The following is a 26,851-nucleotide window of genomic DNA, read 5'->3' as shown; positions in this document are numbered from 1 at the left end:
AAATGGAGCAACGATCAACGAGGACTCGTCGCATTAAACTTGTCTCGCTGATCAGAATTCTAATGGCTCAAGCAACTACCAACAGAATAAACAATCAGGCAGGGTGCGAGCCACTGGTGTAAGCGCTGGACTGGACAGACAAACACAAGGCGACTGACAGGCTCCATTGAAGGTGCAGGAACCAGAGGATTAGGCGCCTGTAACCACTGGCATTAGTTTAAAGAGCAGCAATCAGTGCATCACTTTGGACCTTTCGGGGCGATTAACATATTGCAGCAGTTAGGTACCGTCGCAATACGCTACAGGCCACACATTAAACAAGCTCCGTGACATCAGGCAAAAGGCATTTCATCAGATAAAGCCACACCAACAGGCAGCTTTCAGTAGAATAATCGGCTGGTGAGAACTTCAGGACGACAAGCTGAGGGACGACGATGGCGACCGATGTTTTCGTCAAACAAAACCTCCATCTTTGAATATGTCATTTACATTTTACAGTTTCGACCCCATACATCGTGAAGAAGATGCATACAAAAATGCCAATAAATGCCTGCACAAACAACTAACACCTACTATGTACAGCTGTAAGTTCCCGGGCAAAAAGTGGAACGAAAATTTCTCTCCCTACGGCTATATTACAGCGGCAGAGGACATCTGCAGTTAGTGAATGCTGCTGGACTTTTTCACATGCCTTGACTTCAAGAAATTGTCGAGTAAACTGCTGCACATGCATCTTGATTTCATTAATCGTCTGTTTCTCGCAGCATTGAAACTGCTTAATCCTTTTACCACGTAGAGAAAGAAGAGGAACAATGATGATGATTAATCTGGTTAGATGCTCAATTAATCATTTCCACCATGCGTGATCTGGATAGTTGCTTACCTAGATTGCTTAATCAACTAGAGCTTGATCCTAAAACTTGAAAGTAAGGACTCACTCTTAGATGCTTTTTAGCAAAAACAACCCTCAGCCAAAAGTTTTGCATATCTAGAAGTCGGCTAAGTATATACCACTAGTCGGGTAAGCCTTACTGAGTATTAATATACTCCTTGCTTGTGGCTTTGTTTTCAGGTGAAATTTTTGAGGATATGGTTGCTAGTTTGATTTGGCCATATACTCTTCCTCCGGATTTGTCGGTGGAATGGGATGCGTCGCTTGTACACTCAGTTTTGCAGCTTGGTCCGATGGTGCACAATGGAATTGAACATGGGTGGTTTCATCTCCAGCCTGAAGTCTTTCCACCTGAAAGGACGAGAAAAATCATGACATTGGACTTTACATTCCATGCACTTATAACAATAAGCTCAAAAATATCAACATAACAATAAGCTCAAAAATATCAACACCAGAGCTTGCTTTAAGAAAGCATCACATTTCTTTAGAACCCCTACCAACAACTTCAGCAAAAAAGGTGGTGCTAAGATATATTAAGCTTTTTAGATCTTGATAATTGTCTAGCAGCACTATTTTGATTCTTAAATTGATGAAGTCATGTTTTTGCTTAATATCCACCATGACATGCCTATTAAACGGTGGTTTTGAATAAGTTTACCTAACTGCAGGCCACATCCCAGCATTCTAGCGTTTAACAGGGCCCCTAACTCTGCAAATTGCTGCCCACCTGTATAGCAATGTGAAGCCACGGTGATGCAAAAACTTAACGATATTAAGCAACAATGTTTACTACTTATTTATATTTTAGCATGCACTGTGACTGTGTCAGTGTTTATGTTTAAAAACAGAAGTGAAAAGAAAAGAAACAGATAAAAAGAGAAGCATTTTCCACAGCATATTATGAATTATATTGTGCTAAGTATAAGCATTCAGCAATCAGACATGTTACAGCAAAAAAAGAAAAGAAACTAGGGAAATGAACTCCTGAGGCACGGAGAAGTCAAGCACTTACTCTTGAGAACACGGAATCTTTGACAAAATTCTCTGTGCCTCGACGGGTGAACAGTTGGTGATATCCTCCACTATTTTACACTCCATATGAGCCTACCTACTGAACTTGGTCTTGATTTAGAAAAAAACGGGCTACTTCTCTGTACAATTGCTCGCCCTCAAATGGCTTGGAAACATAACCATCCATTTCAGATTTCAAGCATTCTTCATACGTTGCTTGGATAACATCCGCCGTCATGGCCAATATTGGAGTTCTCCATCGCTGAACGTCTGCACATTCTAGCGGAACTTCTCCGCGCTCTATTTGCTCATTGAGATCTCTTTCCATCACTCTAATCCTTTTCGTGGCTTCAAATCTGCAAAAGGTACCACATGCATGATAAAGGAGTCGCGCAAGAAACCTAAGCAATCAATGACAAGAGCAAATAATGTGTATCAACTGAATAGCTAAAGTAGGGTGACATGACGAGAAGCCAAGGATAAGACTCACCCATCCATTTCTGGCATCTGTATGTCCATGAAACAAGCATCAAAACAGTGAGGAGGTTTCAGCAGTGTGATTGCTTTCTTCCCGCTGTCAGCACAAGTTACTTCTGCACCATACTTCTTAAGAGCACCTGCAGCAACCTTGAGATTTACAATGTTGTCATCAATCACGAGGATTTGCTTCTTGTGAAGAAGGCTGCCCAATGTTGAATTGCCAACTACTCCATTCCTGCAGTTGACTTTATCTATCCCACCCATTGCTCTCTGTAGAGAGACCTGAAGCATGCTCGCACGAAGTGGCTTCATAATTACATTCAAGTGGAATTCCCTGGATATATGTGAACTGTTCCTGACAGAACTTTTAGGGTTCTCCAAAAGAAATAACTTCGGAGAGTCTGGCTGATCTTTGTTCCTCAATTTACTAACCAACATAGGCATGGAATGGGATTCCTTCAGCCAGGTTTCTTTGTCAATCAGCACAAGCTTTGCAACCCGTAATCCACAATTTACTTTAGAAATATACTGATCTAGATCAGTTGTCAATTCAGTCTGAACTCCCAGTCTCTGCAAATGGTACTTGGTAACCTTGGCTCGAGCCAGTCTATGGTCAAACACCAATGCACTGATCTCTTTAAATTCTGATGGTTTATTTTCATTTCCGCTAGAACGGGCCCTCGTAAGCACTGCAGTGAAGGTGAAAGTAGAACCAACTTGGGGTTTACTTGCAAATCCAATCTCTCCCTTCATTAGACCGACCAAGCATTTGCTGATGCTCAATCCAATGCCAGTGCCCCCATGGATGCGAGCAATGGACGGACCTACTTGCATGAAAGGGGTGAAGACACGGGACTGAGCTTCAAACGGAATACCAACACCAGTATCTTCAACTGATATTATCAAGCTTACTGAGTCAGATGCCCCGGGTGCAAAAGGCATCTCACATGAGTTCAGTTCCCTATTAAAATATCGAAAGTTTTCCCAACTGCGCTTCCTGTTCACCACAGGGTAGCCACTTAAGGTATTTGCGTACTGAATTCCTGTCTCAACATCTAAAGAAGGCATGACCTCTTCAATGACATGAACTGTCAAGTAAATATGACCTCTCTCTGTGAACTGTGGAAAATAATAAAACTCTTAGCCAACAAAGAATCAATAAAAATATAGATACAAATATACAAACGGATCATATTTCCATTTACTATCCATGTGGAGCAAATATCTTACTTTTATGGAGTTCCCGACAAGATTTGTAATTATCTGCCTTATTCTGCCGGGATCACCGATTAGTGTTTCTGGAACTTGATCAGAAACATACACTGCCAACTGCTCCCATCGTATGCCATAGTAAAAAAACAGCAAATATAAAGTCAGTGCCATTATGAAAAAATAGAGTAAAACTGCAGTGCATGACAGCATGGATATACTCTTGATTACCTCCAGTCCTTTCTCCTGAGCTTTCCCGCAAAAGAGAGATAAAATGTCATCACAAACTGATCTAAGATCAAAAGGCACCGTCTCAAGCTCAAGTTTACCAGACTCGATCTTCGCCTGATCAAGAACCTCATTTATGAGTGAAACCAACGCTTTTCCACTAGCTTGCGCAGTTCTAACATAATCCTGTTGTGTTGTGTCCAAATCAGTATCCATGAGCATTTGGAGCATCCCTGAAAAATTGGAATCATTCATATCCTTGTACTCATCTAACAATGAAGATTATTGTACGGATGATAGATTAAGCACTCACCTAGAACACCATTCATTGGAGTTCTGATCTCATGAGAAACAGTTGCCAAGAACTGCATCCAAACAATGACATGGAATTAATAAGATGTCCTTTTAACTTAGATAAGTAATATGTAATCATCTGGTCATGAGGAGCAACAGTAACACATGTAGCTATTATGTGCAGTGAGGCTAATCACCTGTGACTTGGCAACATCTGCATCCTCTGCACGCTTCTTGAGCTCAGTCATCTTTTGAAAGTCATCTTCAACTTTGGCAATCCGTTTTACAGTAGCATGAAATATGTATCCAATCAGTAAAGCAATCACAAGAGTTCCAAACGATGACGTAATTGCCAACCACGGCCATGGTGGCTTCTGCATGAACCTGTTAAAGAGAACCGGATCAGACACATAGTCTTTCAAACAACAGGCTACACAGACAACGTGCCATGCTGAACGCATTCCATCTACAGGATTCATAGAAGAACAAATAAATCACCTGCAGTGCATCTCATGCTTCCTTGATGGGTCACCAAAGTTCAGTGTGCTCTTATAGTACATGCCACTGCCAGTATCATTCGAACCGTACATACTGATTGGCCTCTCATTAGTAGTATCATACACGTTCACCATGATAGATTGCTTGCCTGCGAGCTGGTGAAGCAACTTATCAACAAGTGCTTCAATGTCAAATATGCCGCCTAAATAGCTGTTTGCAGAAAAAAGAAGTCAATGGGAATTCAGCTGCGTGAATCGTGATAGGAGGGCAGGTAGACTCATGAAAGCTTACCCTATAGCAGCCTGAATGCGCTCTTGCGGCCTGGCATTTGGGGGAAGCTCAGTCTTGTACACGGTGTAGGTCAAGATTACTCCGAGGCGATTATTGAGCAGCTTAAAAGGAGCAGTAAGAACACCCTTCCCAGATTCTCTTGCTCTGAGTACGTTTTCGCGGTCCTCCTGTAAAGGGCAAAGGATTAGTTGCTGGACAAACCCTGTTGCTCATGACACAACTATTTTTTTTAACCATCAGTAATTCTGTCCCGGAGTACAAAGAAGGGGCAAAAATCTGTGGTGAAAAAGGATGTAGCAACAGAAGATGACTGATGAGCACATCTTTTCTTTTTTTTGAAAATTTGGTGAGCACATGGTGAACACCAAAGATTGCAGCTTTTTTTACGGCCCTGGGCCTGCGCTGTGAAAAAAGATGAAATCTTGAGAGGGGTGGAGGCGGAGAGGAGGGTGCTCACGTTGCCGGAGAGCATGTCGAAGGAGATGACGTGCTTGTAGGCGTCCTGCGCGAAGATGACGGGAGCGTACTCCTCGGCCGGCTCCCGCACCTCGGCGTCCCCCGGCCCCGGCGAAGGCGACGACTGCTTCTTGGAGGAGTACATCTTCTTGATGCTCCACCCCTGCTGGCGCTCAAACTGCTCCCGCTCAGCGTGCGTGACCCGCACCGCGTACGCTACCCCGCTCGTCAGCGGGCGCTCGAACGCCGTCCTCTCCGCGTACCTGGCGAACGTCATCTGCAGCAGGAATAAGCAAAATTCATGGCGTAAATCAAATCGATTTGCCGAGGAAAGTGAGGGGGTAGCAAGAACGCGCTGCCAAGGGGGGGATTGAAGAACCAGGTATCAACCTGGTCGATGGCGGACGGACTCTTGGAGTGGTGGAAGGTGGAGACGAGGATGGCGAGCGCCTGGAGGTGGTTCATGCTGACGTTGAACTGGTCCTGCAGCATGCGCGCGCGCTCGTCGCACATGCTGGCGAGCGACTCCCGGCGCTTCTCGACGGCCTGGTTGCTCATGAACCAGAGGATCCAGCAGGAGGCGACTACCCAGACGAGCACCCAGAGCGGGAGCAGCCAGCGCCAGCCGCCCAGCGCCAGTTGAGGTAGTAGCTGCACAGGTGGGCCCGCAGCGTCCTCGCCGACAGCTTCTCCGGCAGCGGCAGCGGCAGCAGGAGGCTCATCCTGTCGAGCCCCAGGAAGCCCAGCCCCGCCGCCTCGCCCTTCTCCTCCATCCCCGCCCCGCCGCCCCTGCCCCCGCGAGCTGTGCCGGTCATCTCCTCGCGGGTCGCAGAGCTACATCGCCTTCCTGACTGTGGTGGTGGTGCGGCTGCTCCGGCGGCCGAGGCCCGCCGCGCGCATGCTCCGGCGGGCGTCCGCGTGATCGAGGAGTCGATCGGGACGGAGTCGACGGACAGGGGCAGGGCAGGACCGACGCGGGGAGCTCGCTAATTTATGGATGCCGCCGTGCTGTAGCTGCCGCCTACCCGCCCACTGTTGCCTCCAATTGAATGCCCCGAGCGAGCAGGCGAGCGCTTCCGGCCTCTCCCTTGTCCAGTACCACCAGCAGCAGCAGTAGTCTCTTGCCCCCCTTTCTCCCTCCTGTCTCTCGACCTGATTCTTGCCGCTCGGGCTCCTCTCCTCCAGGAAGCAGCAGCTAATCTTGGAGGCGCGCGCTTTGACCTTGTGAAGGGAAGCGGCAGGAGGAGGTGAGCAGGGAGGGAGAGAACAGCAACAGGAACCACGCACCCAAGCAAGTAGAACTGAACAGGAAGCTAAGCTAGGAGGGAGGGGTGGGAGAGGGGAACACCGGAACAGGGAGGGACACGGGGGGGACGGTATGGTATTGGGGGGAGATGAGATTGGGCTGATTGGAAGCGGGAGGAGAAAAGCAGGTGAGGTGAGAGGGGAGGGTGGGGGGAGGTGGAAAAGCAGCAGGGGGAGCAGAGCAGCCGCCCGCAGTAGGCCGGTAGGGGGGAGAGGGGAGGGAGGGTGGGATTGGGGAAGAAAGGAAGGGGAGGTGGCACCAGTCACAACTCGCAACAGTGGGAGAGGCCAGCACGCAAGTGGCTGGCGGCTCCTCTCCTCTCCGTGGGGTGGGCCGCCTCCTCTTCCCCTCCCACCACCCTTTGGCTCTATCCCCTTCCTCCTCTCTCTCACTAATCTCACTCCATGACTTCCACCTCAAAACAAAGGCCGAGTGGTTTCCATTCACAGCTCAGCTTCTTCCATCAACAAGTGATCGATCTAATGTCTCGGTGCCGTATTCTTTCTAGTATCATTATTAGAACCTATATTATTAGATCAAATTTCACATAACCGTGGACGCATTGAGAAATCTACGAGTCTGTAACTCGGAGGACAATTAACAGGTTTAACATCTAAGTTTATCATACGTTAACATACCATGAAAGTAGATGTTTAAGAAATTGTACCGTAAAAATATATGCAGCCATAGATGAGATATCAAGCTGTTGTATCATTTCTCAAATAAAAGTATCAACGCGTTTATAAATTGTAATTCTAAAAGAACTCGAGTTTGTGCGCCAGATTTATCCATTCACGTTTATTATAAACATTCCTTTTGATACACCACATGCTAAATAACAATACTTCCGTTACATAAGTAGCAATTCTAGTTTATGCTGATGTTTGACCACAAGGACATTGTTTATATTAAAGAGAAAGCGATAAACAAAGCTAAAGTACGATTGGTGTGCTCTATGGCACGTATAACACGTCTCGTGATCAAACTCTTACTCTTTTACAGCACAGCCGTACTTTGGCCTTGTTTAGATGCACTCAAAATGTTATAATTTTTACACTCTCTCTCCATCACATCAATTTTAGAACATATGCATGGAGCAGTAAATGTATGTAAGAAAAATAACTAATTGCACAGTTTAATTGTACATCACGAGACGAATCTTTTAAGCCTAGTTAGTCCATGATTAGATAAAATTTGTCAAATACAAACGAAAACGCTACAGTTCCAAATGTTATAAAGTTTTGCAATCTAAACGGAGCCTTTATCGTAAACTGATTATCGTAAACCAAAGAAACCGCACGGAACCCAGAGAAGAGAGCCAGCAAGCCATCCATGTGACTGTGTGAGAGCGTCAGGCCAGGAGCTGAGAGGATGATACGCGTGTAGAGCGCGGTGGTGGACGGAGCGGCGGGGCGAGGAAGCGGACGAGACGATAAGGGGAGGGCGGGTGGGCCCCGCATAACGGCCGCCAGCACTGGGGGACAAGTTGTTGTCTTCCTTCCACAGGCGGAGGAGGAGGAGGAGACGGCGAGACGCCGATCAGCTGCCGCTGCCGGCCGCTGGCTTGGCTGCTCCACTCCTCTCCTGCCTGGCCGCCTCTCTAGCTTTAGCTCGGGCTCCTCCAATCCGTGCGCCGTCTGGGCCGCGGGCAGGCAGCCGTCGCCCCCATCCCTGACGACCCTGAGCTCGGCCGCCTTGTACCCTAGCGCCGGAGGAGAAGCCACCCGCCCCCGTTGGACGCTACCCTGCCCCCGCCGTCTTCCCCAAATTATACGAGAGAGAGAGGGGGGGGGGGGGATCGTAGCGTAGGGTGAAGTGAAACCGATCCGTGGAAGGATGGATGGTGGATCGCTCCGAGCTGAGCTCTCGCCTACTCATCTGGTTTCGGTTCCCGGATGGATGCAGCAACAAGAGGATGGGCATGCGCCGGCCGGACCGTGACATGTGCCGACAAGGGCCTTGGTTCGTGTACGGGAGGAAACCTAGCTAGAACTGCTACCCTTTCCCTCCTTCCTTCCCTGACGTGGCACGACAGCGCCAGCTCGGACGGTCAAGGGAACCCAACGAACAAGGCCCGCCAGCTGCAGCGGCGGCAGTGGAGATCATCTGCGCCGCTGCAGTACGAGCAGCCGCTTGATGGCATGGCACGTCAAATCCGAGCACGAGCAGTAATGTAATATCCTACAATGCCCCGAGTTACAATTATTACCGAGTACCCTCCCGCGGCTTGAATGCCGACGAGACCACCTGCTTCCTCCACAAGGAGCGCAACTGCTCCTCCGCGCAGGACGCCACATGTGCCCTCTCTTCCTCCCCTTCGTGCTGCGGCGCATGTGGACACCAACCTTATATCTTTATTATATATTTATATATATATATATGCACCTGATATTATACGCTTTGGATGCAGCAGTTTATTCTACACCAATAACTAAACAGAACAGAATTACTGAACAGATTTTTATTAGTTGAGTAATCGGCGAGCTTTTACCGAACATCATAACATCGTTTAGTAACTTGGTAAATTTAGTCCAGTAATTTGACGATTATTTTTGCTAGTAATAGAAGATGTAGAATTATATATATATATATGGACACACATATCTACTCCTGACATCATTTATTCATTTAACCACGACGAGACCAGGAAGATTAATCGTACCATCAGTGACGTGGTGGCGTCGCTGTTCGAGCTCCAACAAGGAAGAAGAAAAGGCCTCTGTTCATGGCTCCCAGTCAGTACTCTCCTCCACAGAGGAAGGAAGCGCAGGCTACGACAAAAGCTGACCGGGCGAGTTACTTGGCTGCTCGCACTGCAGCAGCGAAAGATCCATCCGGATTTGTTCTTCATCAATGCCCATGCCCCGGAAGTGATTAACGTAACCAGCTTTCTCCTCGGCTGGGTGCCCGTCCAATGGCTAAGTTTTGAGCGCGCCGTGCCAAGGAAGGCTCAAGCCGCCATTAAATATTATATTACTAACCCTGTAGCGTGTGTGTGTGGTTGCTGCTGCGCGTGGATGATGCAATCAAGGCTGCCCCTGTGGCTCTCTCTAGCTAGTCAACAGTGTTTTGGATTGGGTCGTGTGTTTTTTAGGGTTTGTGTGTTGGCACCTGATTTGGGAGGCGTCGTGCTTTTGGGTGTCTTTTGTATTAGCATCAGGTGCCGCTCGTTACAGTTGCCAATGACGTCTCGCAAGGCCATGTACATGTGTGCGGAATCTAGTAACCTTAGTAGTACCATGCTGGAGTTAGATAACATGTATGGGCCATTATTCTCAGCTCTGTCTGCATCATCAAACAATGCAAGTTGCATAGGATATAGTTGGAGTACTGCGCATTATTATGGCTCACCTTAAATATAATTCTCCCCTTGCAATATTTTTTTTCCGGAACAGTACAGGAGGGGTGGATCCATTCAAATTCAAGCACTTCTTGAGATAATAATTATAATGCTGGATTTATTAACTTCCTTCTCGATCAGAGCAGGGCGAGGCACGAGTCAAAAGTCAAAAATTGCCATCCGACCACGGTCAACGACCCGATCCGCGTCGTTGATTTGCTATCTCACGGCCTGTGAAGTGCACAGTGCTCGGCAGCCGATCCGAGCTTGTGATTCGCAGCCTGCTGGGCCCTTCCTGCAAGTTCAAAGGACGCGCACTGTTGCATTAATCCCCCCCCTCGGTCATTATTAATCAAGCGCTCGAGCTCGCCAGCTTTTGACACGAGACCGGGATTATTATTACCCCTCTGTAACCAGGATCAGCATACGGTCTCACGCCGCTGCAGCTTAAGATCCGGTAAAAAAGGCTACCACTCCTACTAGTCCGAAAATTAACTGCTGCAGGGTGCTACTGCTCCTACTCTTCCGCGCAGTAATTAACGCGGGGTTTATTTTACCATTATTACCCCCTTGTTCATCTTGGGTTTATTACTGCCTCTCTATCTCAGCTGGTTCTGTTCAGCAGGCTAGGGGGGGAAGGCGTTGAAAAGTTAGCACACGAGGGAGTAGCTAGGAAATAAGGCTGCGCGGTAAATTGATGTGTGAGATGATGCCGGCCACCGGAGACTGGAGTGTACCAGTACTTGCTTGTGTGCCACAGGATCAATGATGCAAATTCATTAGCATTTGTGAAGGATTTGGCATCTAGAATTGGCTCCCAACTAGATACTACTTAGTAAATCAGGACGGGTTAGAGAGAGACACACCGGGACAGAAAAGGTCTTTCATCCACTTCGTTATTTCCGGCCGGGTTGTGTTCTGGATCCAACGGCTAAAGGGGCGTAAGTGCTCTTTAATTTCGATTGGAGCTACCAACCGGAACAAATCTTTAGTTCCGGTAGGAGCTACCAACCAAAATGAAAAATTTTAAGCGTCACTTACCTTTTAGTCCCGTCCCGGCCTTTTGTCCCGGTAGGAGCTACAACCGGGACTAAAGGGGGTTACCAAGCAGGATTAAATCCGGTTTCTGTACTAGTGTGTGTGAGAGAGAAAGTAATGTGAGTGGAATAATCATGGATGCCTTAGCTTTTGTGGAGGCTTTGGTGTTGCCCTGCTCCTCCAATTAGATGCATGCATCCCCTCACATTATCCTGTTGGGGATCGGAGGAGGACAGGCCGGGGCTGTTGCTTTCCTTCTCGTTTCCCCTTTTGCCCGGACCAAACGGCAGGCTGCATAATTTGCACACGCACCCCTCGTTGCTCACCAGTCTGATAGCTCTGCCTCATCGATGACGATGATACCAGCACTGCCCTTTTTTAAGCCTATCTCTTGGTCACTTCTGGCAACCCAGGATAGATTAGATGGATGGATGGATAGATACCCAGGGTTGGCTTTTCTTTTCTTTTCTTTTGGGCAGGAATCACTTGCCATGGGGGGGAATAATTGTCTTTGCTAATATCTCACCGCGCCCTCGCTCCTTTCTCTTCTTTAGAAAAAAAAACATGTGGAAATGGATCGTGCAAGTGCACGGCTAGATTCTAGAAGTCGCATTCACTAGGCGCACCGATCGGATACCTATAACTGAAAAGCTTGAGTTTTTACACGGGTGTGACAACTTTGATAAATCGACACTAGCTAGTATATTTGGCTGCACCAATAAAACAAGTTGTTGAACTTTTTTTCCCTTTCTCCGACTTTTTTTCATATGATATGATGGTTATTAATGCATGGAAATGAGATAAGGTGGTAGCACACATCACTGAATGATGGTAGTGGGAAAATAACAGCATTTTTATTGGAGTAAATTAATTCCGATTTGGAACACATTTTTATTGACTACTAAATAAACATATTTTTTGCGAGGTTCTGCACTTGGTGCATCATTTTTTAAATTATACAATACAACTCAGAACGCAGGCACACTCCCTCTATGAACGCACGTACGCAAACCCTACTCTTATAAGCATCTTCGAAGACTGAGCCGATAAATACACTTGGTGCATCATTTGCATGCTCTAGTTCACATTAACGAGCAGTCTCAAAAATACACGAGTCTGGAGCATAGTTAAAGTCATAGTTACAAAATAGTAAAAATATAGTAGTAGAGTAGTAAAAGGTAAAGCACGAAGCGGACGTGGCGCCTAATCAACATTGCCCGCAAACACGCACATGGCAGAATAAGCGAGCGAAAATAAAACAAACAATAAAATAAATCACGGAAGAACATTCAAGGATGGGCAAACCTAACAATGGGAACAAAGAAGCGAACATTAAAGACGGCCGTCCCCAGTGGCGTGCCGATTTTAAATTCGAGAGGATTGATTTATTGTTGGAGCGCGTCAAATTCCCCCGGCCCGGACGTACCAACAGTGCTTTAGGAGCATAATTTATGGCGCGCATGGACGAATACGAGGCCGGCTTGCTTCTTAATTTATTGGCTTCTTAATTTGAGATGTGATTCATCAAACGACGATAATTTAAGCACTTCCTCCGTTGCACGATGATTCTCTAGACTAGGATCGATCTCAGGAGAAAACCTTAGTTCCACAGAAGTTTAATTAATTATTTTCTGCTGAGAAAAATTTAAGATAGAATTATTGTAATACTCTTTCTTACGATATGTAATTATATTAAATGCTTTGAAAGAAAAAAAAATGGCTGTATCGTACGGATCGGAGTACTCATTTCTCGTTGACTTTGAAACTAGTACTACTTCAATATAGTGATCCGTGCGCATGGTGTGCCGTAGAATTAGAATTAGAATTCATCAGGTTGAAGTCGTTGTCACCTAGCTCATCTTGTTTCGACGTGTTATGAACTCTCCGAACCGAGTGCTTTCTCTCTTGCACCATGATGGAAGTCTGCCTGATGATTTGATTTAATGTGTTGGAGGAGCGCAGAAAGTCAATGGCAGATGCACGTCATGCATGGCCTAATTTCAGCACTTCCCGATCAGAGTCGGTTATATATACAGTTACATTAGGCAGAAAATGTCGTATGTACTAGCTCCCCGTAATTAATCATGCTGCTTATTTTCTATCCAAGACCATACACTACACCATACAAGAAAGAAAAATATAGGCGAAACGAAATGCTACAGTAGTTTTCACAGGGTCTTGTGATCACATCATCACAGGCTAGAACGAACGAACAGGAGAGGAGGAGGAGGGTTCGGTGTTTCCTCAGAATCGAGGGGGGGGGGGGGGGGGGGCGAGAGAGAGAGAGAGAGAGAGAGAGAGAGAGAGGAACTGAGGAACTGTTCGGCAGCACCATCACGTGCGCACCAGCGAGTTTTTGGTTCAACGTCCCAGTCCGTCCTCTTCCTCGAGAGTCTAGTAGACGCTGCTTGGTTGAGGGCAGAGTCGTAAATCGCCCTCTCCCCCCGGGGGCAACAAGGTAACTTGGGAAAGCGACCAGACCAAAAGGGTCCCGGAGGCGGAGGAGAGCGGCATGGCCGCATGTGTGATGTGTACGTCCGCCTCCAAAGATGACACGCCTCCCCTCTGCCCGTGCGTGCGTGGCTGCCCGGACTGGTCGTTTTCAGCGCTCGCGCACCACGACATCGTCTGTGTGCTGTGCTTTCCTCATCCTGAATGTGCGTGCCGTGCCTTGTGGCTTGGCTGGCCGCCGGCCGGGAACGAAACCTTTCGTTCTATATATCCTCCGCCGTGCCGGCGGTCGGGGGGCGAGGCGGAGGGCGGAGATGCATGGATCCGGGGTGTGGCCGCGGCTTCCTCCGGCCGGCCGGCCGGCCGGCGTGTGGTGTGTCCACTGGATCGGCAACAGGTGGATGCAGCGCTGGATTCCTGTGCGTTGCTTTGGTGCGTGGATAAGGTTGCCGGGGTGCGAGGCAAAAGCGAAAGCACGCAAGCATGGTACGCGGCCTGCACACGTATGTAGTACCATGCACAAAAAAGCTGACGGGAATAGTAAAAAGATAGACGGATGGGGTGAAGGGGTTTAGTGCTGGATAAGGCATGTTCATTATTCAAGTGAACTATAGTACCAGCTTATTATTTTTCTTATAAAAAGAGTACCAACTTAAATTATTCTGACATCTTACTACAACTATTAATTGAAGGAGTTAATCGTCATAAGAGCATCGATCTAGTCTAGAAAAAAAAACCAACAAAAAAGAAAAACATTTTGCGACTAATTTTGTAGGCTTAATCATTGTTCACAACAACATTAATCGGACCTAATTTGCTTGTAAATCACCAACATCTGCCCGTATTATATAGAAAATAACCTAAAATTTTAGTAATATCTATTTTATATTATCAACTAAAGAAATATATTAACGATCTAATTAAAAAACGTGACCAGAAGAAATGCCAAACGATCTATATTTCGAACCATTGGAGTAAGGCCTTTAAAATATGTGCATCTCTTCAAACTACTACCTTGGAGGATTTGATGCCTTAGTAGTTACTGTTATCAATTTTCTTTCTCAAATCTTGTGTAAATAGTTAGGTTTAGACTTTGACGTCACAGAATCTATAACAATAGGAAGATGTCTTTCATTTTATCTGGAGTAAAATAACCAACCTTTTATAATTATTATCATTTCTCCTTTTTCCTTGTAAACATAGAACCTATATTAAAACTCAACCCAAAGGCGCGACATAGACTACCAAATCTAATTTGGACAACTAGAATTGACCACATGGTTTGTGGAGGCCGATGGATGAGATGAGATCATCCCTGTCAACCCCTGCTCACGGCATGCATAATTCTGCCACCTTTCCAGAAAGCCTCTCTTTTTAGGTTTCATATAAATGTTGGGGGAGCTGATGGTCCTGCTTCATGATTAGCTCATCACCAACCCATCCATCCATCCATCCATCTTCCTCATCCCTCCTCAGCTCTCGGCTCATCGCAGCCGATCCAGGACAGACAGCGACTCCCCCGGACGGCCGCAAAGATGCCTCCACGCGGGCTCCCCGCACCACCTCCCCGCCCACTCGCCTCGCGACGCGTGGCGCCACCACCCCGGCCGGACGGATCCGCTGATCCCGGCTGCGCCGCCGAGCCCCTGTGCCCCGCCGTGTGGTCCTCTATCTAGTTTGACGCGGACAGGGACAGACGGTCGTCGACGGAGGCCGGGCCCGGGCCGGCGTGCTTATCTGGTTCGTTGTCCGGCCTCCAAGTGGCTTCTCTCGCGTCCCTGTCGCGCCCCTGCGAATGTGAACTCGCATCGTGAGCACGATGGGATATATCGATGGATAGGATATATACTATCTACTCTCCGGCAAGGGGTACGTAACAAGGACGGCGCCGCCGGAGATTCAAACCCAATGGAACCCGAGGAGGCCGGAGAGGAGGAAGAAGAACCCTAGACCTGGCCCTAGCCCAGGCCCTGCTAGCTTTATGCGCTCGGCACTGCCGCCATGGTTGGTGGCATCCTTGGCTACACCTTAGCTGCTTTCTTTTCCCGCCAATTGCTGTGCGTGATGATTGAGTCCCTTGCAAGGCATTTAATTGCGAGAGGAGGCCATCAGTGACATGATGTTGAAAGCTCCATAGTAGTATGCCACAGGAACGATCTATCCACCAAACTGACCTGCATGCATCCTGCTTCTCTCTACTCTGCTACCTGCCTGTGTGCGTTTTGCAGTGAACTAGTAGGGGGAATTCCGAGATCCATATCAGTTTCCCATTATATGCCCAAACACGCACGCGCCTTTACCACCGATGCCGATCGATAGATGTCTGTTATTTGCTATTCACGCATTAGCACAAAAGCTTTACCATGGCATTTATGCTTGTGGAAGATTGATACTTCTGAAAGAATCCATGTCAAGGGACAATGATTCTTCCATTACCAAAGCATGCATGCTTTTGTGTCATGCCTGCTTCCTCTATCAATCCTAAAGTCTGCTTGGTTTTGCTAAAACTAATTAATGCTCCTGAATTTCTTCTTCTTCTTGTTTTCCCTTGCCAAGAGCCCAAGAATTAATAGATACATAACGATAGTGCGCTCCACCTTGCTCGCTAGTTCCGAGATACCGTAAAATTATAATGTATTTCTTTCTGAACCATGATCATTCTTTTCTTACAATAAAACTTGTGCTCTTATTTTGAGTATACATATGTAGCTTGCTGTAAGGGCTCAACTTTATTCCTAATGTACTTTAGGCATTGATTTATCGTATTATTGGGCTAGCTAGCTACACCATTCCATTCATCTCCCTTTCCTTTTCATTCTTTCTGCTCCATCCAAGCAGTGGTGTTTGGGGCTTTTGTTCTCCTGTAGGGCCAAGCTGTTTGGTGCGTTTGGAACCAGATTTTCACAAGGAAGCAACAGCAAAGCACGGAAACAATATTCTTTGGCTTGGAAAAACTTGGGCCATTCATGATGCTTACTTGCTGATTAGGCCTAGCTAGCTAATAAACACGCATATGGGTCTTTTGCCCCCCTCACTTGTTTATTTATTGATCCAACCCCTTTGTCTTTTCAAGATGTTGATGCTAAAGTTAGGGACCTCACTTCCAAGAAAGCCCTATTAATTAGTGCTAATCATGTTGTTAATCCCTAAAGCCCCATACTGGTTGCTTTCACAAGCATCCATGAGGATACAAGGCTACTTTGATCCGGCCACAATCAAGACACCAAGTGGATCCAAGACCATTGCCTTCCGTCCCGCGTCTTTGCATAAATTTGAAAACGAATGGGGCGACTACTTCCTACAAGATTTATCAAACCTAACCTTGGCTTGCAATGGAGACCTACACATATGCAACCTCCTAGGGTCCTAAACATTATTCTACCACTACCAATTAGTAAAATATATACACTCACGAGAATTGTTCAAGACCTATATATAGCTGCATACTAAATTTCTAGCATTTGCTTTTGTCTTGATGGTGTTTGAATTTTAAGAAAATAAAGTGCCCACTGGGTTAATGGAATCCGTTCGACAGCAAGCATTAGAGCACACGTCATGAGAGCGGTTGGATTAAGTACGTGTCTTAATGCCCAAGTGGTGATAGAGATGTAAAGCATTACTTAAAAGCACGCATTCGACAGGAATTATGACACGTGGTCATGGATTACTTGCATTACTCGCCCACTACAATAGAATTAAGAATGTTCCTTCCAGTACCTAACTTGTCATAAAGTAGCTGCTGCTATGGTCTACAAAGCATTAGCATGTTTTTTTCTTCTTCTTCTTAGTTTTCTTCCCCAAGTTAGGCTTGCTTTCATGGCGTGATGTGATGTCCAAAAGATTAATAGTGTGAAAGTAACAGGAGAAGGCATCAAATTATGAGGAGAGTTTGCTAGTTCTAATCATGTGTCCTTTGTAAAGGAAAAACAAACCATTTCTATCTATCCCGGATATTTTAGAGGCTCGTTTGTATTACATTATTACCCAGGGGACATTGTCAAAAAGCAGCAGATTGAAAAACAAATATACATTACCGGATAAGATTAGAGATCGAGCTCCACACACAACTCAACTAGATGATGGATGATGATCCCATGCAGTCTAGAGGAGGATAAGAAAGGTTTCAGCACAAATTACAGTGACAGCAGCATTAGGTAGCGCTTGCAAAAGGTGACCGATGCACTGACGCGTTTATTAATTACCCAAGCATCATGTTGCTTTTTTTGTGCATGATTATCATTCTGGATTATTGCATGCCGTGAGACAAATAGTTGAAGTACACGAGCGAGCATGTAGCTAGCTTGTCCTCGTCATCCCGGGGCCCCGGCCACGCAAATAAACCCATGCAAAGCACATGTGCATGCACCAGCAATGTTCATCGATGGAGTCGTCCCAGGACATGCAGTGCAGGTTGCAACCCTGCATGCTGCATTCTTCTTCCTCCATCCCCCTTGCTAGTTGCTCCTTCCGGTCTGAATTCTCATGCGTGATAGATGCAACAGGATCATGCAACTCAACGCGGTGGAGGTAATAATGCGGAGAAAGAGATGGGGATGCAGATGCAGACGGCGATAGAGATGGGAGAGGGGAGAAAAGGCCGAGGGTTTATAGGTCGGGAGGTGAGAGAGGGTCCCTCCACTCCCGTCCTTGGCCTTTTCTTTTTATATCATGCATGTGTGGTGAAGCGAACAGGGACAAGCCACCTAAAGATGGGAGGGAGGCCGGGAGTTTGGTCATTGGATGGACCATTTAGTTTTAGGTCAGGAAAGCATTCAGCTTGCTATTAGCTAGCTTCATTGCATTGTATTATATGTGTTTCTGCATCGATCTCTCTGCAGGCAGCAGCCGCATCCCCCTCAGACCCGGCCTTCCTATCCATCCATCTACCACTCACTGCTTGGCAACCGAAAAGCAGGCAGATCGATGATGGAGTCGATCCAATGCAACGATGGCAAGGACCGAGGGAGCTTACAGCTGTTTGATCCTGAGAGAATCTTATCATTTAGAAATATTAAATAAAATTTAATTATAAAATTAATTGCAGATTTCCTAAGCTAATTTACGAGACGAATCTAATAAGGTATATTAATCCATAATTAGCGGATGTTTACAGTAGCACCACTGTTGCAAATTATGGATTAATTAGACTCATTAAATTTGTCTCGCGAATTAGCACCCATCTGTGAAAAAGTTTTGTAAATATATTTTATTTAATACTTCTAAATAGTAAGATTTTGTTGTGGAGTTAAAGTTCAGCTCTCCGAACCAAAACGAGCCTACCTGCTCGTCTACTGTCTCAGTTCCTTTCCTTTGATTTGCCTGCTGAATGCATGCTTTTCCAGTTCAGTTTGCTCTCTTCCCGGGCAGATGCAACATGCCGTAGCTGCACGCCGTAGCTTCCTTTTGCTCTGGACTTTTGCTTGTGAGTCTGCTGGGTCCTCCTCGATCTCTTTCAGAAAAAAAAAAGATCAGTCCTTCTCAAGCTCGTAGACTTTGTCAGTAGCACGTACCATCTCCGAACAAATGCATTGCAGTTTGCAGGATTGCACTAGGACAGCAGCTTGTGGGGAAAAGGAGTAAACAAATAGCGTACATTATTTGTGCAGCTCAACTGTAGCTATACTACTAGATATATAGTGTGTCCTATACCACCCAAACAGGATGCCCAATATATAATGCAGCACAGCACCTTGATGCAACTGATGCATAGAAGAAGACCTTCTGATCACCACCATGCATTCTCGTCCATCTAATGTCGTCCACACACTGACGCACACGCGTACAGCTAGCTAGATGCACAGATCATCTTAAAAAAATCGATGGTAAACACTTGCTGACAGTGATTCAGCCGGGAGCTGCTGTTTGGCACATGATGTGTACGTACGGTGGCATCTATCTTTGCTCCTGCTGGTGACTACTCTAGTCGATCTGTGCGGATAAGATTAAGCAACTCCTGTCGACCATTATATTTATGCATAAAGAACACGGGAGATCAGACGACACGCACGTTTGGGTTTGGTTGCTCGAGAGATGTGATCTGATCCAGCGCGCGCGCGTGTACGAATACCAACCATTATACAATCGGGTCAATGCATGCATGGCATCCCTCCGGCAATCCAGGGCCGGAGATTCCTCATATCATCTCGTCATCATGCATGCATGGATCATGTGTGTGTGTGTATCCCTGTCAGTTTTGTTCGTATACCAACCAGCCGACCGAGCATCATCCAAGCCGCGCGCATTAGGGAGGCATCGCGTGTGTAAACTAAGCGCGCTGCCTTCTCGAGCTTTGACCAATAATGCATGGCCTCCTGGTAGCTGCAGGGTATTTGCTAATTGCCTCCCAGATGGGAGCAGTGGAGCACACATGAATGATGATTAGCTTAGCTTGCTGCAGCTTGGATTCAGGTTAATTTCAGAACGGACATGGCTGCTCCATTATTCACTTCAAATCGCTTGTGCAACCGACAAATTTATGTGGAATTTGGAATCTCTCGACTTGATTAATTCCGTTGGTGCGTTTTATGGTTAGTTCGATAGGGAACAAGCCAGCTGGGCTACAGGTAGGAGTACACCGACTGCTGGCAGGCCGGAGACAGGGTACTCTCCCATGCATGCTGCATGCCACGCTCCTCCATACACATCCCGTTTCGAACTGATCGAGAGAGGACGATCGATCTGCCAAGTAACTGTAAGCTAGTACTAGTATCGCATACGGCGCAGGCGATTCATTGGATCTTTGCAGAGAGAGAGAGAGAGAGATAGCGAGAGAGGCCGGAAAAGATATACAGTAGTAGTTATCTCGAGTCAGAGCAGTAGTAACCACTGTACATCTTCCTCGTTAATGCCAGCAGCCCGTGGTGACTGAATTGAAGAAGATTCTGAAAGTCAAGGCCATACTCGATTGCTAGCTAGGCGTGGATCTCTGGCCGTTCCGCTGCACCGATCGAGGGAGCTAGAGCTGCTCCTGCCACTCTTCGATCTCTGACAGAGCGATGAGCATTGCCTGGAGTGCCGTCGGTCCGCTTTTCAGGCCTCGCCCAGGCACTGGCTATCTCATTTCTCTCCAACAACGTTCTCTAAATCTCGTTCTCTATACATTAAACCCTATATTAAAAATATATTTTATTCCAAATTTTTGTACGTACGTATTTATCATACCTCAAATGCTATGGACATATTTTATTTTTATTTAATTCAGTGTTTAAAATGTAAAGAAAAATAGAGAAGAGGAGAGAGAATCTCTATATATAGAGAAAACCTGTAGCCTTCTCTATTTTAGAGGACCATTTAGAGAACGCTGCCGAAGCAATAGAGAACGGAATCTTCTCTATATATAGGGTAGAGAACGATTTAGAGAGCACCGTTGGAGACAGCGTCAGCGGCATCCATGGTCGCCTGGCCTGCGCTCGGAATCGGATGGAGTCGGTCATGATTGCTGCGTCTGGACGCAGGGTGAGGAGTAAATCAAAAGTATCTCGGGTCTCGGCGATCAGGCTCGCAACTGCGGCGGCATCGATCGGACATTTGGACCTCTCGATCGATCTGTTCTGTTCCTCCTCCGGTTTGGAGACGAGTTTGATCCAGTCCAGGGTGCGTGAGCCGGTTCCTCTTGGTCGTCATTTATTGCTGCTGGTTGGCACAGCGATGTAGCGCCGTACGTAGCACCTGTACAATACAGCAGGCATCATCGATACGTACACGTACAGGGGGCCGGGCCGGGCAGCAGGCCAGGCAGCCCAGCATGCGTGCAGGCAGGCCTCCCCGCGGGCGCGGCGACCAAGCCATGGCCGTGCGCATGCATCCATGCATGGCGCTCACCCGGCCCGCGCACGCGGACGGGGCGTGGAGGGAGCACCGCACCGGAGCAGGCAGCCCGGCCGTACGCCGCTGCACCTCATGGATGCCTGCGACCGCGGCCGGGTTATCATGTGCGAATACTGTATGTGTACGTACGTATGGTGCTGCAGCTGCGCGCCGTGACGCGTGCACCCAGCAGCTATTACGGCGCTGTTCGTATATACGTACACGCGGCTATTACCGGACGCGTGCGTACACGAATGTGTACGCATGCTGCCGCCATGTGATCGACCGGCCGGCCGAGAACCGACGGCAGGGGATCGACCGTGTCTGCTTGTAGCTAGCTAGTGCACCTGCCCGTCCGTCCTAGCTCGTCGGAATGCTAGTGTAGCTATCTAGCATTTCTTCATCTCGCTGGCGTATAGCAGGAATGTATGCATACTGTAATTTATGCACGCTTCCATCTGTGTCCGTGATCTGTCGTCCGTCCTTCAAGTAAGGGTTGTTGACTTACATGCATGCATTGTCACACACCGGATACGTACATACGTACAGGACCGGTATACACACGCGCGCGCTTCATTATTTCTCTCGTATTCCCCCGGCCCACACGGGCGTTGCATTGCGCATTTGCATGGGGAGGCATAAAACGAACACGTACTACGGACGGATGGATCGATCGCAATTCACAAACAGGGGGACACCGGACACGGTGCGACGTGCAGGGGTTCAGCAGGCTGATCTGAGCCGGCTGTTGCCCCGGCCGACGACACTCGACACAGTGCTTGCTGCTGCGGCTGGTTCGATAGATCGACCATGCCGGCCGGCCGCCCAGATCTTCCTCTCCGGCCGGGTCGATCTCATCTCGCCTATGCAGCAGGCTGGGGCTGGCACGCCTTCGCCGACGCTAGCTAGCTGCTTGTGCCGTACGCACGCGTAGGCAGGCGGCCGGCAGGCCGGCCGTCTTCATGCGGAACCACCACATGCGCGGCATGTACTACTACTGCGGCGACAGATCGCGCACGTACACGCTGCAGCAACCTGCAACGCCTTCTCCAATTTCGTTCTCGCGCGTGGCCGTGCCGTCCTCCTCGTCGTGGGGCTACTGCGCGCGCACCTTGCCGACGCTTACGCCAGCGGAAAGGTCGCAGGTTGCCGACGCTGCCTGTCTCTGGCAATACCGCGGGCTACCCTAGCAACAAGCAGGTGGTCGTGCAAGAAACCTAGCTAGGACGACGCACTGTCCATGTGACCATGTGCCTGAAAACCGAACTCAGTCGCTTCTATTTTTCTGGAGGAGTTCACTCAGCAACAGGCCGGGTGGAATTTGATTTGGTTTTAATTGAGCCCACTTGAAGCGAATTCTAGCATTCCTTGTTCTGATTTCGAGAAAAGGTTGCGCTTGATTGCACTTTCTTTCTTAACAAAGTGATTAATTTCATGATCCAAGACATCTCACACTCTCACCGAGTACACAGATAACATTATGAAAATTGAAAGTGATTAATTGCCGAAGTGGGATAGAAACCGTAGTAACACCATAAATGGTTTTAATCAAAGTGTGCTCATCATTTGTACCAAGAATGCTGCCTACTTGACAAAGTGCCAAAGTGTCATTGGACTGCCACATGGAAAACACAAGAAAATATTCTGCCTAGTGAATAACTTCGCATGACGCAACACACAATTAATGAAATGCCATTTCCGTTTTATTAGATTTCGGTTGTGGAAGACCAGGAGTTGTTTGGAAGTCACGAATTTTGTAGTTTTAGAAAGGTGTGAGTAATAGTATTTTCTAGAATTTTGAAAACTCCACGCAAGATGTTTTCTCCCTAGGCCGTGGTTCTTATTTGCAAAACCTAGTTTGCCCCCCTATGGTCTAGCCTCTAAATTTGGAACGACCCGATCTCAGTTAGCCCAATACCTCCCCACAATTCGTCTGAAAAATCGATCTCGCCCTCGGCGCGCTCGCCCCGCGACGCGGGCGCCCTAGTGCTCCTCTCCCGGACGATGAGGCCCTCCTCATCGCCGACGAGGTGATCAGGTGAGCGCAACCCCTCCTCCCCCTTCGCTCCGGCGACCTCATGGTCGTCCCCTGCCGCCGCCCTCCCAGTCACGCTCGCATTAGCGACCACTGTTGTTGCGCCGTCGCGCAGTGCGGGCGCCCAGGCCGGTCCCGTCGGATGTTAGGAGTCCTCACCCGCGCAGGCGATTCAGCTCCTCACCGATTCGGTTCGTTGCGATCCAAATTGCATTGCTTATCTTGATATATGTAGTCTGTTTGGACTTCGATCTTGTTTGGAAGTTGAGTATTTTCTAATCCGGTTGCTGCATTGTTCTTTTCAATCGTGAATTTGGGGAAACAATTTCTTCCTAAAATTCGAGATGGCACCCAAACGTGTGTGTTGATGTCTGAATCCAGTTTCTGCTGATTATAATGGAAACGGAATCGATTTTAATGGCAACATGAATCTTATTTCAGTGAAAAGTGTGAAAGCCTGGTTATATTCCTTAAATGTGGAGCTCCTGTGAATGTTGGATTTCACACTATTGAGAATCATGTATGTGCAGTGTACTGAACATTTGTCAACCCCTTCATTGCGTGTTGAACCCACTTGTTTCTTCGTTCTGATTGAGACCTGATTTCCATGTCATGTCATATTTTTTTCGATGTGTTCTAGCCTTATGAAACGACACTCATAAAATTATCTGCAGATATGGAGTGCAACAGAGATGACGCTGCACGATCAAAGAGTATTGCTGAAAGGAAGTTCAGGGAGAATGATTTTGCAGGTGCCAAGAGGTTTGCCCTGAAAGCAAGGGCTCTTTTTAAGCCTCTTGAGGGAATTGATCAGATGATTGCAGCTTTGGATGTCCACATAAGGGCACAGCAAAAGATTGGAGGGGAGAATGACTGGTATGGGATCTTAGAAGTATCACCCTTGGCTGATGAGGAGGCAATCAAGAAGCGATACAAGAAGTTGGCCTTCCAAACTCATCCTGACAAGAACACCTCTATCTGCGCTGAAGCTGCATTTAACCTCATCTCAGATGCTTGGAGTGTGTTGTCCGATACTACCAAGAGGATGGTATATGACCGTAAGAGGCATGTGTGTGGCCTGCAGAATAACTACAAAGCAAGTGCTCGTAACACTTCCAATTCCTCTACATCAAGTGTAAATGGCTTCTGCGACAGACCTAGAAAGGTGGCACCCCACCTCTCCCACCAAGTGCCAGACACATTCTGGACACACTGCGGTTCATGTTTTAGGAGCATTCAGTACTCCAGGGAATATGTCAACCGGCTTCTGAAGTGTCCAGTTTGTAATGAGGTGTTTGTTGCTGCTGAAGTTCCACCTCCAAGCTCTCCGATTTACCCTAATGGGCCAATGGCAATGGCTACTAATAATGACATTGGTGGCAATACAGTTCCTGGCATGGCAACACCAGGAGTACATGCAGGAATTTCAGGTAGCAACCAGAATGGTTATCCAGCAGTGCTCAAATCTACAACCTGTGCAAATCGTACTCGATATACAGTCCAAGAGGATGCAGGTGAGGCTAATATAGTCACAAATGAAGCAGCAGATTCCAGAGAGGTTATGCAGGATGTAAGGAAACATGCGCCTGCAGTCCCTTCTGTCAGACGAGCAAATGCAGCGACAAGGGGACATGAAGCTGCTAAGAGAAAACGTGTCAATGGTGGCAAGCAAGCAATCGGGCAGTCAGCAAGCTCTTGTCCTGATGGTGATGGATGCAAACCAATCCCCGCAGCAAAAAGAGGGCCTCGCTCCACAGCTCAAACCTCAGGTGCCAAGAAACGTAAAGTGTCTTCTGCTGATCTTAACTGTGAATCCTCTGGTACTGCTGGAAGGACAAGTTTTGGCAGAGTGCTGATGCAGTTAGATGTCCGTGGCATCCTGGTTGGAAGTGGGAAGCTTCAGATTCGGGAGAAATTGCAAGAGTTGAACAACAAGAAAGCCAATGTGAAAAATAAAGAAAAGATCCAGAATAGCAAGAAAAGCAGCACAAAAAGCGTATGCAACACAGCAATTGATGTCAATAAAATTGAGATGAAACCAAGCATCAGTTCAGTTGATCCCAAAGAAGATGATTTCATGAAGCTGGTTAGCAAAAGAGTTGATTCAGAAGAAAAGCAGAGGGAGAAGTGCAGCAAACAGGTTGGCTTAGAAGAAAAGTTGACGTCATGGCAGTGGAGGTCACGTGAAGTACATATAGTTTATACAAGGAGAAACCGCAAGGCACAAGAGAAAGAACTAGGGAATGACGCAACTTGTGCTAATCCAGCAACAGAGCACCATGTGGCTGACAAAAATGGCTGTTTGAACCAGGAATCTCCTGATAAAGGCTCTGGTGAAATGTCTGTTCCTGATGCTGATTTCTTCAACTTCGGTGATCATTCTGAAAGTTCTTTTCAAAATGATCAAGTATGGGCCATGTATGATGAAGAAGATGGTATGCCTCGCTACTATGCTTTGATTAGAAAAGTTCTCTCCACTCACCCTTTTAAAGCTAGACTGGCCTACCTCAAAGCAAATGACTGCAATGAATTTGGATCTTCCAATTGGATCTCATATGGATACTCCAAGACCTGTGGTGAGTTCAAGGTTGGTGCGTCCAGAGGTACTGACCAAGTGAATATATTCTCACATAAGGTCAAGTGTGACAAAGGTCCTGGTGGCATCATCAGAATTTTTCCTAAAAAAGGTGATATCTGGGCTCTGTACCAGAACTGGTCCCCTGACTGGGATGAATTTACACCTGATGATACAATGTACAAGTATGAACTGGTAGAGGTCACTGATAGCTACAACCCAGCTGAAGGCATTTCTGTAATTCCTATTGTGAAAGTTCCTGGGTTTGTGTCGGTGTTTAAGCCCTTTCATGATGCAAAAAAATCCTGGAGGATTCTGAAGGAGGAGATGCTGCGGTTTTCACACCAAGTGCCATTCCATGTCCTTACCGGAGAAGAAGCTCCTAATGCTCCCAAGGGGTGCTATGAACTGGATCCAGGCTCAACTCCACAGGAACTTCTTCAAGTGGTTCAGCCGTCTGGTGATGCTAAATAAGTTTGCCCTTGAAGCTGGCGCTCCCTCTGTGTTTTTGTTTTTTGTTAGGAACTGTTTTCTTCTTTGAACCTGTCATCAGTTGGGTCATGCTGGTGTCTTTTGAAATGTACATTATACAGCCCATGTTGTGCTGATGTAGCAGCTTCCTGTCAAGAGTTTGCAGACTTAAATGTACAATGTGCTCAGTTCTCGTTCTCGATGCTTTAAGCATCAAAGCTGAAGAAATCCATGACAAATATGCCTTCTAGACACAATTGCGAATTTTTCCACATTCTTTTAACTGCTAATTATGCTGTTAAACTGTTTCCGTGTATTGATCTCTGCTGCAGTGGGTAAAAAGGTGCGCTTGTTTTTTATCCCCAGTTTGAAATACGTTTCGTTTAGTTGCATTTTTTTTCTTGATCATGTAGAATTGCATATCGTTGTATCAGTCGATAAAGAGCACAGTTTGATTACATGCCGAT

General features: G+C 47.1%; 2 protein-coding genes across 2 annotated transcripts; one reads left to right on the top strand and one right to left on the bottom strand.

The window, feature by feature from the left end:
• Nucleotides 1–427: 427 nt before the first annotated feature.
• On the bottom strand, nucleotides 428–6,177 carry LOC112893205 (probable histidine kinase 3). Its single transcript, XM_025960404.1, is given in 13 exon segments — nucleotides 428–1,243; nucleotides 1,554–1,622; nucleotides 1,908–2,262; nucleotides 2,397–3,505; nucleotides 3,617–3,715; nucleotides 3,827–4,056; nucleotides 4,137–4,188; nucleotides 4,315–4,501; nucleotides 4,616–4,825; nucleotides 4,907–5,073; nucleotides 5,364–5,639; nucleotides 5,753–6,006; nucleotides 6,009–6,177. Coding segments are annotated over 11 exon segments (3,012 nt in total). The 3' UTR covers nucleotides 428–1,243; nucleotides 1,554–1,622; nucleotides 1,908–2,003.
• Nucleotides 6,178–24,014: 17,837 nt separating this feature from the next.
• LOC112894870 lies at nucleotides 24,015–26,619 on the top strand. The gene has a single exon (XM_025962699.1). It carries the CDS (start codon nucleotides 24,015–24,017, stop codon nucleotides 26,385–26,387), a length of 2,373 nt encoding a protein of 790 aa, XP_025818484.1. The 3' UTR covers nucleotides 26,388–26,619.
• Nucleotides 26,620–26,851: the final 232 nt, after the last annotated feature.

Source organism: Panicum hallii, chromosome 5 (genome assembly GCF_002211085.1).
Source record: "Panicum hallii strain FIL2 chromosome 5, PHallii_v3.1, whole genome shotgun sequence".
In the NCBI taxonomy this organism is placed as follows: Eukaryota; Viridiplantae; Streptophyta; class Magnoliopsida; order Poales; family Poaceae; genus Panicum; species Panicum hallii.
The sequence above is the reverse complement of the archived record's forward strand: the minus strand, read 5'-3'. Positions and strand labels throughout refer to the sequence as shown.